We start from the raw sequence: 15928 nt of genomic DNA on the forward strand, positions 1-15928 counted from the left end.
ATACTCCAATTCTATTTCACTTGGAGAGCTCAAGGTTTATGGATCGCATGGCTGCAGACTGTAATCTTCTGTTTTGTTGTGGATGAATTTTAGCTCACAGTGTATTTATATCTGTCTTGTTTTGGATGCTATTTAACACATCAAATGAAAACACATTTTTCGTTTGTCACCTGGGCTTCATTGGGGTCTGTGAGAAGCGTGCAACAGATTTCCAAATCAAGGAGTGCAGCAGGTGATGTGCTATCTTTGGTCAGTCGAATTCTATTGCAAGGAGAATGGCCCACTTAGAATTCTGTTCTTCTTACAGGAGCTTAGAAAATGCCCGTGGCTTGAATGTTTTCGGACTGGCAAGGTTCTCCCAGACCTTCAGTGCTCCTCAATGAGTCCACTAGGGCCCAGACATCCCAGGTGGCAGCAGATGTCAGTAATAGGAAAACGACAAAGCCTACTTCTCACTGTGAGAGAACTTCCTGAGGACCCAGGTCAGACATTCGCTCCTCTGGGCTGCAATTTTCTTATGGCACAAATTAGACGTTTATTCTGACTACAAACAAGGACAATACTAGGTGGTGGTGGCACACACCTTTAATCTCAGCACTTGAGAGGCAGTGGTAGGCAGATCTCTAAGTTCAAGGCCTGTGTGTAGCCTATAGTGTGAGTTCCAGGACAGCCAGGGCTACACAGAGAAACCCTGTCTCAAAAAACAAAACAAAACAGACAAACAAAACAGTAACTACCAATCTTCAAGGTTCTTTTACAGCACTGAGAGTTTCCATCTATGTGTTCCAAGGTGGTAAGCCACTTGTTACACAGGATACCAAGCCCTTCTCATGTGGCTAACTAGCCTAAATCCCTACACACAAGAAGTGTGGACTACATCCCACATTCTGAAGATCAACTATAGGAAAAAGAATATAAAATCTTTTGGGTATATTTGGTTAAATAAAGTATATTAATCAAGTGAGCATTACCCATTTACATTTGTGTGCTATGCTACTAGACAGTTCACACCACATCACAAGCACGGCCTCCATGACTTCAGTACCGTGAAAACAACAGGATCGAATCAGTCTTTAGGGAATCTCAAATATCTACGGCTCAATGTTTCAATTTGAGATCTTTGCACCATGAAAGCATGGTGCATGATGCTAAATTCCTCTCATGTTCGTCTATGGAAGTCCTGTGGGAGCACTGGAGTGCTCAGCAGCTCACATCTGCAGGAGCGTCTCCACTCTATCAGGAAGTAGAGCATGGTGGGCAGGTGAGATGGTTCACCTGGCAAAGGCTTGCCACCAAGCCTGACAAGCTGAGTTTGATCCCTGGAACCCACACAGTGAAAGGAAAGAACAACTCTGGTACATTCCCCTGTGACCTTCACATGAGCCCTGTGACACACGAGCACACTCCACCCCCAAATAATACATGTAAAAAAAGAAAAAGAAAAAGAAACTAGAGTATATTATTACAGGTGACTATTTCTGGATTGTGATACCCTGCCTAAGGTCTCTTTGAAAATTTTTTTTATCTTTCAATCTTCCAATAATTAAGATTATAGTTAATCAGAAAAATACCAGTCTTTACATCTTAGCCTTTTTTTTTATAGATTCTATAAAATCTATCACAAATATGTAAAAAAGAAGTTGACTTCAATGAAAATAACCCAGATGATTCAATTTGCCTTTATACTTTTCCATAGTGAATATATTGCTTCTACCAAGAGAAAGAAATACACTTTATTAAAAACTCCATTTTTCACCCACTCTTTTAACTTCAAACTTAACTCAGTTAATTTTTTGCTGATTTTCTTAGAATTCCCAAGGCTTTTATCTCCTACTATATTTGACTAACTAGTAGGTGCTTTAGATTTTAGCTTCAAGCTCAATGCTCATACAGACATTTAGATATTTTTATGACAATTACCAGCAAACAGCGCAGGACTTAGTGACTATCTATGTGGGACAGGCAGGAAACATCTCAAAATGCTCATCTAAAGGCATACCACAAACAACCGCACACACTCTAGTCCAAGCTTCTCTGGAGGTCGGTGTACCATTCCATCTCAGATACTGAAATTAGCTTAGGCAACATAAAAGGATTGTGTATTTTAATCAAATCAAATCAAATAACTGAAATAAAGATGTGCCGTGTACAACCGAGTGCCCCAGCAACGGGAAAGCTGCTGCTGCACACCGATTAGACCAACTTCTCCACACACCGGCAAACTCAAGGGGCGAGTGCCCCCCTGTATGTGCAGCACAGCAGATACAATGTAGGAAGCTGTGTCGACATTTGCTTCTCTTACCTGCCTTCTGATGTCAGAAGCCATCACAGCAGTAAGCAGAGATCCGTGAACGCTATTGTTCAGCTTTCTGCTTCCTTTTTATTCTGCTAAAATCCCAGCCCCTGGTGCAATGCCACCCATAGTTAAAGAGAGTCTTCCCACATCAAGGGACTTAATCTAGACAGTCTTTCACAGGTATGCCCAGACACTAACCTAATCTAGATATGCCTTCACAGGCTTGCCTGCGGGCTGTCTCCTAGGTAATTCTAAATTCTATCAAGTTGATAACATCAACCATCACACAGTGATGTGTGTTATTTGTTCTCCAATCCCCAGGAGGCAATAACCCTGTTGGTGATGGTCCTTTGAAAGACAGGCACTTACTGTTAGTTGTAAAGATGGCTTCTCCTTCCTGGGGTGCAGGGTCTGGGTCCTGGACCACCTGCAGGGCTCCCACTGTCCTCACAGCAGGGTCCAAAGTGACTGAGCTTTCGTTTACTGTGGTATCACTGGCGCCTGTGATCTGATTGGTTGGTGGGCCTCCTAGAGAGCCCTCAAAATCAATGGGCAAGTCATCCATGCAGTCGGCATTGGGCTGAGGAGAACAAGAAGGATCGTCTTAGAGCACGTTCTTGTTTTAGAGACACAATGTCTGCAGCCTAAATATTTTGTCTGAATGTAAAATTAAGCTCTTTGTTCTACTGTTTTGTTTTTAAGCTGCTTTATTTAAAAACGTTTCTCTGTAGGTTCATATATATGTAGTTTCATTGTTATGAAAACATCTTCCCCCATTTCCTTTCTAAAGGTTCCTTTTAGATATAAAAGTGTAAAGATTTAATTTCAAGTGTACCAAAATCTCTATATTTAGATAACTAGTTAAGAGGACTACATGATCTTTATTTATAATGATAAAACTAGGACTTCCTTTTATACAGTTTATTCCCCCACACAGGATGGAGCTAGCAGCCTGCTAATTATCATCAGTCTTCTGCATTGTTTACAAACATGATATGAAAGTGAGAGGGAGAAGATCTTACTCACTGGGAGGATACATACACACACACACACACACACACACACACACACACACACACACACACACACACACACGGTGAGGCTACTTTTAAAAAATATAAGCCAAAAATCAGCTGTAGAAAAATATTTCTACGCCCTTATCACGGGATTAGTCACGTGTTCGATAGGTCCTTTACTCCCTTCTCTCCCACGTGGGCCTCTGTCTCTGTTTTATTGAAGACTCCTGGAGTGGTCTCCAATGTGCAGTCTCGGCTGCCTGACTTGCTATGAGGTTTTCCCTGTCTGTCTGTCTGTCTGTCTGTCTGTCTGATTTGTATGTTGACTTCTCTGTCATGAAGGATGACAATTCCATGTTTTCTACTCCCAGAGTCTGCAAAGCATGACAGCCAAAGCCAAGGCAAGGAATTCCAGGTTTGCACTGAATGGGCACCACATTGGTACTCACTGTCCCTCTGCTTGGGATGACAGATGCCTTCTGCCCTCCTGTTCCCTTCTTAAGGTTTCAACCTGACCCCCGGGGATTGCTAATCTCTCTTTAATTCCCAACAATGTCACCATTTCTAAGGAGGGCTGTCTCCCAAGCAGTGGTCTCTGATCCTGTAGTGCCTCATGTGGCACTTGGGGTTGGTGGTCAATTGTCACTGTCTCGTTCTCTTGCCACTGGTCACAAGAGTCATAATGAGCAGCTGCATCTTGATTTCGATTCCCAGGCTTCCATGTCATGCCGCAATGATTAGATGCTCAGTAAATATTGATTTGAGTGTTTTATCTGAGTCTCAGATTTCTGCTCTCAAAACTTGGGCATATTAGAATCTTACCAAGATCAATGACAGGAGGGTTTTAGAAAATACTTTAAGAACTATAAAATTCTGTGCAGAACTGAGATACGCTTTGTATTTACTGAACAAAACACTTAAGGGCAGAGTGTCAAGTGGAAGAGGCTTCCAGAAGGACAGACAGCACTAATCGCTGGCACAAACAAACAGCCCAGTGCATGCATGTGCAACAGTGACTAGTTCAGTCTTTGAAAGTGTGACTCTGTTTGGTGGTTCTCGTTTTCCGTGCTCCGGCTTTGGTTCAGTACACTTTAACCAAGTTCTTATTTTGTGGGTCAGGAGAACCTTTGCTCTACTCTTCACAGAAGAGTGGGGGCAGAGATGGTGAGGTATCAATGGCTACAGGTGCAACAACTTTGGTTTGGATGTAACAGGTAATGGATCAACCTCCCAGAACCTCCCAATTTATAGTGAATATACATGGATAGTCAGAAATGTTTCTACCTCTTGAAAAAAGCCCAAATCTTACTGTTTTAAGACTATATCCAAGGCTGTTTGCTAACAAACTGTGTCTAGGTGCTGAAATTCGGGTAGTATGAGGAAAGCCACCAAATAAATCAATGGCGAAGAGTTAGAAGCTCATGGCTGCTCTAGCTACACAGGGTTTTCTGTTCAATGGTGATTGTCATCCTGTTCACATCTGGAGAACAATGATGGTGGAAGGTGTTTCCCAGCCTCACATCTGGGTCCTATGAGAGCTGGGAGGAGGATTCACGAAAACTTCTGTTCTGTAAGGGAGACCTGCCCCAGATGGGTAGGTGGGGCTGCAATGTAGGGCACAGATAGAAACTTCTGGAAATAACAAAGCCTTCCACTGTAGTTCACTTTATAACATATGAAGGTCTCAGAAATAAAGAAAAATAAAAAGGGGCCTTCCTTCTCCCTTTAAGATTTCTTTTGACAAAATGTTATGGAAAATTTGCATTGCTGTGAGGATTTCATCAATCATGACATGTGCTTTCACTCTAGCTCATTGTGGGCAGAATACAAAATACAAAATGTTGTCCCCAGCTCTTAGATTTTGACTCATGTTTACTTGTTGATTACCACAGATGGTACATATGCACTGAGCTAAAAATAACAAAAATACAAACAAACCCAGTGCAGCCAAACTGTCTGTGTTGAATAATCGAATCAGTCAAAAATCACACCGGAGTCATTCTCGAGCTGACGCCCTTGCAAGGAGACTTGGGTGTAATTCCTAAGTGTGATGTTGAGACTGAGAGCATTCGAGACTGAAGGGCTCCAGCTCTACAAGATCCCTCAGTGGAGTCGGGGATCTGGAGGTGAGGACCAGCCCATGTCAGTGTGCAGCAACGGCCTCTTCCCAATGGTCCTTAAATGACAGGTCCCTAGGCCAGTGTGGGGGTGCGCACCTGGAGTTCCAGAGATCCTTGGGAGCCTGAGGCGGAGGATCACGAGTTTGAGACTAGCCTGGGTTGCCTAGATAGAATATGTAGTAAAGTAAGCTAAATTAAACTAAACTTGAATTTAGAGTATAGGGAAAAATTAAGACCATTTCTTTAAACTGCCTCTGTGACGTGTCTGTATAAGAAATGTTTCCTAATTAACACAGCTGTGTGCTGATTCAATCATGCAAAGTTCAACAATAAAACAAATTATTGCACTGATGCATTTTAGGCATAGTGCTCCCTGATAACAACATGATGGGATGGAACTAAACCGCAAGTCCCTCCAAGACCCTGAATCTGTCTTCCCCAGGACAAAAGAGAGCCCTGGGAGGCAGAGGAGTGGCCATATGCCGTGATGCTTCCCAAGCAGCCACACAGTGCATGTGTCTTATTCTTCACGGGGATGTTCTGTTCTGCGGGGTGAGTGTGGATGTGTCATGCTCTTCAGCAGGCTCTTCAAAATCCTTGGCAGAGCCCAAAGACGCTACCGATGTTTATTTTTCTGGGAGCTGAGTGTGCTAAGTCAAGTCTCACACAGACTTGTCAGGCATTGGAGTTTTAGCCAGAGTGTCCAACTGCTAAAAGTTAAAATGTTATTTAGTTTGGGAGTACGCCAAAAGGCCACTCAGTATTTCTATTTTAGAAACAATTAACATCAATATTTGGAATTCAGTTATAAGTAGCTTCTGAAGAAATTATACTTCCATGGGAAGAAAATCTGGAACCAAATACTCAGCACAAAATTTAAGTCCAGAGCAAGGGTTTCTTTCTCGTCCCGACCAAAGGGAGAAGGGCTGACAGGAAGGCTGTGAAGCTATCTTGAGTCACAGGAAGTACGTGAAATGATGCACATGCGTAAATGCAAACACACAAATACACTTATGTGTGAACACATACATGCAAGCTCACAATGCACACATGAAAGAACATACATGCACACATGTCAGCACACACTTACACACATGCAAGCCCATTCATGCATGGACAAAATGATTCCTCTACACACACTCAAGTGAGCACATGTGTGCATTATACAAGTGAGAGACGAGGAGTTAGACAGATTCCCTTGTAGGTAGACCGACAGGGAGAAGGGCCACGGCTTGGTATTAAAGGGTGAATCTCCAAGATGGCAGCCTTTTCCTCCTACGTTTTCCTCCTGTCTCCCTGTGTACTTCTTGGATTTGGTGGCCTGGCGTGTTTGCTGTGCTCATGGCCCAGAAAGGGTGACACCCAGCAGATGGTGTCTCATCAGCTCCCACTTGATGCAGTCCGGGGAAAGCCTTTCCCCAGAGCATCTTCCTGACGGCACGTGTTTCCCACCGGCAGGCCCTGAGGATGGCAGACATTCTAACGCAGTAGTTGTGGGTCAATCAACCATCCTATCTGTCTTCAAACTGACCAACCCTAAAGTAGGGGAGTAAACTGGATTTTTGGTTTTCTGAGTCCCCGCTCTGCTGTGAAGAGGGTCTTTTTCTCTGTGTATCTGCTGTGTGCGTCTGTTTCTTCATCCCCAGTAAACGTCTTCCTCCAACAGCTGATTCTGTCTGCATAGCTTGAGATTTCTCTGCTGCTACCTGTTTTGCTTCAGATATTTCCTACTTTTTGGTCTTTTAATTGACAGAGAAAACGAACCTGATCAAGACCCACAAGGACACAGTGCACACATGCACAATGTACACATCCAGTTACACACACACATCCATGCATCCATGCAAGCACATACACTTGTGTGTGCAAACATGTACACATTTTTTCTTCTCCCTCAAAGTAATCAGTTACAGCCAGAGACGTGAAAGGCCGTCACCAGTCTCTGGTAGATATGGATTTTCTCTCATGTTCCACATCCACTGTGAATGGTTTAGCCTTGAAAGCACTGGGCATGCACAACTCTGGTCTGAAAACTTAGTACACTGTGTCTACAGTTCAGCTCAAAGCTCCAGTCTCTTGAGTGGATTTATGTTTGGTGGATCAGCCGCCCTTGAGGCAGCTGGCACAGGGCAGTCAAGCCAGCCAAAGCAGGTTCTTAGAACACTCCTGGGCACATTGTCCAATGAAGTCCTCAGATATTCCTAATAAGCTCTTTGGCATGCAAGAGCACTTTGATACATGATCTGGCCCTCATTCTTTAGTGACATTCTGGGACCATTAGCATTCCCTTTACTCTTTGTCATAGCAGGGGGGAGGGGCAATAGACAGGTGGCAGCAAGGAGCGGGTGGGTGGGCAGGGCTGAGCCGTTTCTGTGTTCGCTTTGGAGGCTCCTTTTAGACAGTGCCTGTCTTTTCCTCACATCTCCCCATGTATTTCCTGGATTTGTTGGTCTGGCTCCTTTCCTGTCCTCCTCGGCCCATAGAGGATGACACCCAGCAGCTGGTGTCTCATTAACTACCACTTGTGGTGTTCACTTGATACAATCCTGGGAAAGGCTTTCCCTGGAGTGTCAAGCCAGCTGGCAGGGGGCTGACCCTAGGGAGAGCACTAAATGTCAGAAAACACATGACTTTGAAGCAGCTTGATGGCAGCGTTGGATTTAAGTGGATCTGACTTCCTCTTTGCTCAAAGTCTCCAGAGATGTGAATTTAGCAGACACTTTGAGCTGCATTCTTGGTCCCCTCCTCCCATGGATGGGAGGGAATACTCCCCACTGAATGTCGGCAGATCAGGAAGCGGCAGGCACCCCAACTGTGGCATGTAGATCTCCTTGAGGACAAAGCAGTGCGGTAACCAGAGAGGTCATTCGTGCTCAACTGATAGATTGCACCTCCTCTGCATCTCACCTGCCCTTGAAGAGATGCCTGTGAGCTATGCAAGCAGCACCTTCCTTGACTCACAGACAAATGGTGGATGCTGTGGCCAGACACAGCGGAGGTGAAAGGAATATTTGAACACAGAGGTCATTGGGTGGTGCCAGCAAGGGGATGTGGACAACCCAGGGAAGATGCTTTCTTCCTGCTTTGGGGGCATGTGAAAAGACAGACAGGGCGAGGCTATAGGCTGAGCTGTGCTTACCGGGATCCCTAGGGCTTTAAGAATGTTCATCTTGCACATGGGACAGGTGCGATGGTCTAGAAGCCAGGGGTCAACACAGGACTTGTGGAAAAGATGCCTGGAATGAGAACCATACGTCTTAGAGCAGTGGTAACCAAGGCACTCCCTAGACTGTTACAGCCCACTGACCTGTCCAGGTTCCTCAGCTGACGAGGAGCAAACCTAGGACTTTTGGAGCAAAGCATATCTTTGTGCTAACTGAGCTCAAATCTGCCTGGACTGTAAATCCCATAAGGTTTGCAACCGACTCTTCCCAGGTTTTTAAAAAAGGTGGAGACTGGCCGGGCAGTGGTGGCGCACACCTTTAATCCCAGCACTCGGGAGGCAGAGCCAGGCAGATCTCTGTGAGTTCGAGGCCAGCCTGGGCTATCAAGTGAGTTCCAGGAAAGGCGCAAAGCTACACAGAGAAACCCTGTCTCGAAAAACTAAAAAAAAAAAAAAAAAAAGGTGGAGACTGTAGAAACAGAGATCTCCCCTCCCTTAGAGGGAGAAACTCTCCTGCAGGACGACTTGGTAAAGGTTTGTGTCCGCTTCTCCCCCGGCCTGAAAGTTTACTTGGCCACTATCAGAAGACAACTCCAAAGTAAAGATTTCCCTTTGTGTTTGGATGCTGACCACAGAGGCGCACAGCAGCTCCAGGAAACAGTACCACAAAGGACACATGAAGCTGTTCTGGTGGATAGTGGCTGTCAAGTCAAAAGATGGAGTGAAAGGGCCCGTGGTTTCACTGCGGGTGACATAACGGTCTGTACAGCGCTACATTCAACTGCATTGCCAGTCTCAATGCCAGCCGTTATAAGACCTGGTCAGCCTGGCAGGGGAAGGGCATATGAAGACAGTATCCTAGCTGAACTTCCAACATGGCTCACGAGCTGGCTCAGAAAGATTTCTCACTCAAAAGAACTCCCATGGGCAGAAGGTGTTAGGGCTTCCCACCTGGGTCAAGACGAGCCAGAACTTTCTGTTTTCAGTGGAAGGCTCATTTAGAACATTTCATTTCTGTCTGGATCTTTTCAGTTCTGTTAAAAAAAAGTGCTCTAGCTAACTAGAGAGGTTCAGGAAGCAACCAGTCTGTAAACTGTAAAGTGAAATGCAGATGAACTCAAATCCTGAGGATGACTAAGCGGTCTCTGGGATAGGACCAGGGCTGAGAGAGCTCAGTTGATGATGTTTTTGCTGTGCAAGCAATCCAAGGTTGATTCCCCCACCCCAACTCCCCAGTGTGTGTAAAAAGCCAGATGTGTTTGTCATCTGTACACACACTGGTGAGACAGAGGCAGCTGGATCCCCAGGGCTCACTGGCCAGCCAGCTTCGCCTAAAGAACGGCAAGCCCCAGGTCTCAGTGAGAAATCATGTCTCAAAAAAACAAACAAACAAACAAACAAAAACAAAACAAAACAACAACAACAAAAAAAAACAAGGCAGATAGCTCCTGAGGCACAACACTGGTGGTTGACCTTAGGCCTCCACAAGTACACACACACACACACACACACACACACACACACACACACACACACACACGAACATGCACACCTCCAAACCCGAAACCCTGGGAAGAGCAGACTGGGGCTGCAGGCTTCTGTTTCTAGCCTGCTGCTCTGGACCCCCTGCAGGCACATTGCTCGGGAGCTTGATAGCACACATTTGTTCTTTTAATGAGGATTTATGCCAACAATCGAGTTTATCACTTAGAACTAGTACTGAGAGTGTTGGTGACCAGTTCCTCTTCTAAGGCAGAGGCTGGTGAAATAAATACCTAAAATAAAGCCAAATGTGAGTAGATGCTTCTTGAAAATTACCTGATTTGTACACAGAGTTTGGGGTGGGGCTCCAACTAGAAGATTGATCAGAGTTTACGTGCACGGAAAAGGTCTCGCTGAGGAAATGGGAGGGCTGGGAGCTGAGTGGTGGTCACCCCACACATGAAGGGGAGAGAAGAAGAATGTTCTTGGCAGAATGAGGGGTCCAATCAAAATGGCTCCTGGAACACCCTGTGCTGGCAGCTGGCCAGACTCGCTGCAGCATGGTGAGGAGGCAGATGCCCACAGCTACCCCTGTCAGAAGAGGCATCTGATACCCAAGGTGTGTGAGGCTGCCCCTTGTCCCTCCGAGGCAGTGTTGATCTCCCCAAGTTCAGGATCCATACTGAGGGTTTAAGGTTCTTGTCTAAACCCGTTAACCCATCTGTGTCGCTCTGGGAGAAGCCAGCCATTTTGGGCCCTTGGACTACTCCTGGGTGACAGATCCGTCACTTTTTTTCCGTTACATATGTTTTCTGCACATATGTGGGAGACCCGATGGCAGCAGGACCAGCTGTCAGCTCCTCTTAACACTTAGACAAGTGCTTAACGTCCTCAGCCACCTGTGAAGTGGGGGTCTGTCTGCTCAAGCATGGCCGGCGGCAGCCAGTCTCCACCGGAGCCAGCAGTTCCCACACGCTGCTGCCATCCCGTGTGACTCCTCAGCAATGCTGTCCCGCCTGGTGGTTCAGTCAACACTGATCAAGGAGTTTCTGTGAAGATGTGGGTAGAGGCGCTTCTGGTCTAGGTGGAGCTCATCCAAGCACTTGAAGAGTCTCAGCAAAGCTGTTTTCCTGGAGAACTTATCCTGCCTTGGACCCTGAAGCATTAACTCCCGCCCCAAAGTGTGCAGCCCAGGGCCCACCTTGCAGACTACCCTCAGACCTGCTAGCTCTACCCTCACGCAATCCAGACCCCTGAAATCTCTCCTTCTATCTCTTCTCTCTATGCTTCCACCCAGTTCCTCTTCCTGCCTTTGACCTCTGTGTATCTCCCATGGGTCCCTTTTCTCTGCAGACCCTTCCCCAGCACATCTTTCAACGAGTGGACAAGTTCAATGACTGCAAAGCTCTCGCTTGCTTCATCACAGCACCCTGAGTATTTATAACAGTTTCTGGCAGAGCTGACGATCAGGAAACACTTGCTGTGTGGTGTGCATTTATTCATCAAAGGACCTGGTGCTCCTCTCCACCTGCACGTGACTGTCAGCTCCCACTCGCTCTTCTATTTGCTCCTTTTCTTTTCCTCTCTCTCTGTCTCTTTCTCTCTCTGTGTCCCTTTCTATCTCCTTCTCTCTGTCGGTGTCTGTGTCTGTCTTTTTCTCTCTCTCTGTCTCTCTGTCTCTGTGTCTGTCTCTGTCTCCATCTCTCTGTGTGTCTCTTTCTCTCTGTGTCTCTCTGTCTCTGTCTCTTTCTCTCTCTGTGTGTCTCAGTCTCTCTGTCTCTTTCTCTCTCTGTATGTCTGTCTCTCTGTCTCTCTCTGTGTCTCTGTCTCTCTCTGTGCCTCTGTGCCTCTTTCTCTCTGTGTCTCTGAGTCTCTCTGTCTCTGTCTCTCTCTTTCTCTCTGTCTCTCTCTGTGTGTGTCTCTGTGTCTCTGTATCTGTCTCTCTCTCCTGTGGCTCCCCATCGATCGTCTCGTGATTTTTGCTCATTACTGCATGACATCCACATGCTCTCCCTGCTGACAGGCCTTCCTCTTCTCTCCATCCTACTCACTGAGCCAGATTTATCTTCTGAAAATAGAGCGCTCGTGACGTCACTCCCTCCTTCCATTCTGTTCTGTGCTGGAACTGGCTACAAAGACGACTAAGACAAGGTCTCTCCCTTCATGGAAGCACCACACTTCCCTTGCAGTTCCGTCTTAGGCACAGAGGGAAACCATCGAACGGCCACACTCCTAGGCTGGAGCTTCTCTCTCTTTTCACTCTTAGGCAAGTTTTCCTAGCTCTCCAAGATAAAGTGTTATAATTGGTAACACTTTATCTTACGGGAATGGGGTTTGCAAGTGAGTAAATCTCCCTCTCTCAAGGTGGTGTGTGTGTGTGTGTGTGTGTGTGTGTGTATGAGAGAGAGAGAGAGAGAGAGAGAGAGAGAGAGAGAGAGAGAGAGAGAAAGAGAGAGAGAGAAAGAGAGAGAGAGAGAGAATGAGAGAGAAAGAATGCTTTATGTTGTTATAGCACACATCTGTAAGCTCAGTAATTAGGAAGCCAAGGCAGAAGAATCATGAGTTCAAAGCCAGCCTTGTGCTACATATAAAGATTTTAAGATAAAACCCCACAAAACTAAAAACTAACTCCAGCCAGCCAAGCACAACAAAACCTGAGTGCTAGCACTCCTTAAGTGTAAATTACCAATAATCTCATTAATCTCCGTTCTCTCTGCTCTGGGCGTGGCTGCAGCAGGCTAGTCTGCCTCCTGCTGCTGCAGCTTCCCCATCATTATGGATTACGTTATCCCAGGACTGTAAGCCAGGCGGTAATTTATCACAGCATCAGAAAAGGGACGAGGACAGTGAGGATGCAGAGCCACACAGTGCTCCTGAGATGTGAGCAGGTAAGTCCTCACCGTTCTTAGCAGTCCTGATAAACCACATCCCACTCATTCCCACACCCAGGGCTTCCTGTTGCACGCCACTCCCTGTGACTTCTGCCCAATTAGAAGACGTGTCTTCCTCCCCGGGAAGAGATGCCGCTCTCTTTTTCCTCCTCATGTGCTTTTACACACTCACTGACACCGTCGTCGTCACCCTGCAGTTAGGGTGGAGATTCTGTGGTTTGGGGGTCGGAGAGAGGGCTCTGCAGGTGAGAGCACAGGACCCACATTCTAGTCTCAGCACCCCCATGGTGACTCGCAACCTTCTGTACCTCCAGTTCTAGGGGATCCAGTGCCCTCTTCTGGCCTTTGTGGGCATTAGGTGCACACGTAGTGCACAGACATAGGTAGACAAAACACCCACGCACATAAAGTAAAATGAATTTTAAAAAGAAAGATCTGTGTGCTTTGGGCACCAGTGCAAGCCGCTCCACCCTCTTTAGTGACACACATAATAAAAACTATGAGTGCCTTAGAATCCCACTCTCTGGGGTGACATCAGCTCCTTTACAGTGATAGCCAGTGGTCTGCGGCTAGCCAAAATGTCTCTTTGGAGCATCTGGATGGCATTTCCAAAGTTGTCAATGAAGTGAGAATGAAGTTTAAGTGAATTTGTGCTGCCGACGATGCCTACCGCTTACTGTAGTCTAGGCACGCACACACCTAATCGATTCACTGCCATTCTGTGAGGTAAAAACTGTTGGTGATCTCTGGAGAAGGAAGCTGAGGCACACTGAAGTGGAGCCTCCAGTGAGCATCAGAACCACAGCAAACCCTGTGCTCAGACATGGCTCTCCACTGCTCTCATCACTGGTGACAGGGGGATGGAGGGCCACGTTTCTATCATTTCCTAGGATAGCTTTGTGCTCTCGATTCAAGTGCTTATTCTCTCTGAACCCCTGTAGAATAAGGATAACACCAAGAGTCTTGGCACCTTAACAATGTCCTTCTGGTGTGTCAAATGGCCTTCTTTAGTCACAGGGGAAAGTCATACGCTATCTTAATGCAGCTACAGGTACGTGACTGATACTGGCCAAATAACTATGGAGAGGAAAATGATAATAATCACATCATTACTTTATTATTGACCTGTCATTTGCAAACGTAGAGAGCGGGACTGTGCTGTGTTAGCAGAGCCCCTGGAAAACAGCGAAGTGTGAGTGAGAAATTGTGGCTGTAGTAAGCTATGGAGAGGAGACTTCTTTGTTAGTGAGGCAAAGCCCAGTCTATCCTATCTTGACTAGTAAAGTAGAAAAAGGAATGGTTGATTACATGCTTTTTTTTTTTTTACATGGCAAGTGTTCAGTGAGTAAGTGATATGAACTATTAAATCATGTGTGCGGTGTCATTACTAGGCATAGGTAAAATTGCCATGGAGCTCAGAGAGGGGGGCTGTTACATTGTGAGGAATTTATGAACTTATGAGGTATCATAGGGTCTCTTGTATAGCCTAAAGAGTAGGGGGACTTGAAGGGTAGAGACAGGAAGAAAGAATTCCAAGGAGAAGGAATTTGTTGGGGTCAGGGTAAAGAGGTGGTGTTAGATATGCATGGGAAATGTAGGTGCGTCGAACTGTAGAATATTTTGTACTCTAACATGGAAAGTACAGTTAGAAAAGACAGGCCGGGTCAGCATTGTGAGTAGGGTGAATGGGCTGAGCAGTAAGCCAGAGACTGTGAGGAGAAAACCACAGACTTGCACCATACGTCCCCTCCTTCCTCATGCTGAGCCGCTCACCATCACTGTCTCTTCCAGCCATTTGCTTCATCTTTCTAGGCTTCTACATGGGAGGAGGGGCGGACCTATTTACCGCTCAGATGCTTCTCATTGATCAAGCCAGGTAAATGTATTCCTGTCTCCTTCTACCAACAACTCCATCCCACTGGTCCAGAGCCTCACAGTGGTCAGAATCCGGCTATGAGAAATGGTGAGACCAAAGGAGAGTTACTCCACGTCACAGGTCACCTTAGTCAGCTTAGGTGAACAGAACAAATGCCACTGAAAGGAAACTAACAGGGAGAGAATAACTAGTGTCCAGAACGAGTGGTTACTATGTTTTGGAGGTTGTGAATGTGATTATTTTGTGTTACCAAGACAACTGGAGAGTGGTTTCCATTGATGGAGGAAGGGTGGATCAGGCATAGGAGAGGTGGAGAAAGGGGAGAGGAGGCATGAAGAGAGACGGAGGGGAGGAGGGAAGGTAGAGAGAGAAATGGGGGAGGAGGAAGGAGAGAGGGAGGAGAAGAAGTGAGTGAGGAAGAGAAAAAGGAAGAGAAGGATGGTGAGAAAGAGGAAGAAAGAGGAAGGAGGAAGAGAATGGAGAAAGGGATACATTAAGAGGAAGGAGGGAGAGAGAGCAAGATCCTGAAGCTGGGCAGGTTTCCTTTGGTTTCCGTGGGTCTTAGATGTGTGGCTTAGAGAGAGTTGGGTATCGGAGGCGGATATATTTTAGGCAGAGCAAAGGTGACTTTTCAGCACCCCTGCACAGAGCAGGACTGAATTAGGGGAAGCGTCATGCTCACAGCCAGGGGCGCAATGGAAGGAGCTCGGGCTTGGGACAGAAAACCCACCTAGGTTCTGGGTGATCACCCTCTGAGTTCGAGTTTTCTTTTAGTGGAACCAGAGGTCACCTTGGCACTTGCCCTGTGTGTGTCACAGACTCCCGTGTGACACGAATTAGACAATAATGCCCAAGTGACAGGTAAACTGCAGAACGCCTCTCAGAGTTAAACTCTTCTGAGAATCAGCTCTTTACTTCACCCAGCTCTCTCTCCCATGGGGTTTAGGTAGCACTGGAGAAAACCCAACAAAACTGAAAGCAAAGCAATGCTAGACTGGATCTCCTCAAGGCTAACTTTAAACTCCAGTGGAAGACACCGGTACTCTGAGAACGCCGGCTAGGACGGAAGTACACGGGCCCTCAC

General features: G+C 46.3%; 1 protein-coding gene across 2 annotated transcripts in view; it reads right to left on the minus strand.

Annotated features, from left to right (window-relative positions):
- Rnf150 (ring finger protein 150) overlaps nucleotides 1–15928 on the minus strand; it is a 225628-nt gene that overhangs the window by 47533 nt on the left and 162167 nt on the right. For both annotated transcript variants that reach the window (XM_042277476.2, XM_006995732.4), the window contains exons 5-6: nucleotides 8572–8668; nucleotides 2666–2876 (exon numbers count right to left, since the gene is read on the minus strand). In XM_042277476.2, coding sequence (XP_042133410.1) covers nucleotides 2666–2876; nucleotides 8572–8668 — 308 coding nt within the window. The remainder of the gene's footprint in view (nucleotides 1–2665; nucleotides 2877–8571; nucleotides 8669–15928) is intronic.

The sequence above is a fragment of the Peromyscus maniculatus genome, chromosome 5 (genome assembly GCF_049852395.1).
Source record: "Peromyscus maniculatus bairdii isolate BWxNUB_F1_BW_parent chromosome 5, HU_Pman_BW_mat_3.1, whole genome shotgun sequence".
Classification (NCBI taxonomy): domain Eukaryota; kingdom Metazoa; phylum Chordata; class Mammalia; order Rodentia; family Cricetidae; genus Peromyscus; species Peromyscus maniculatus.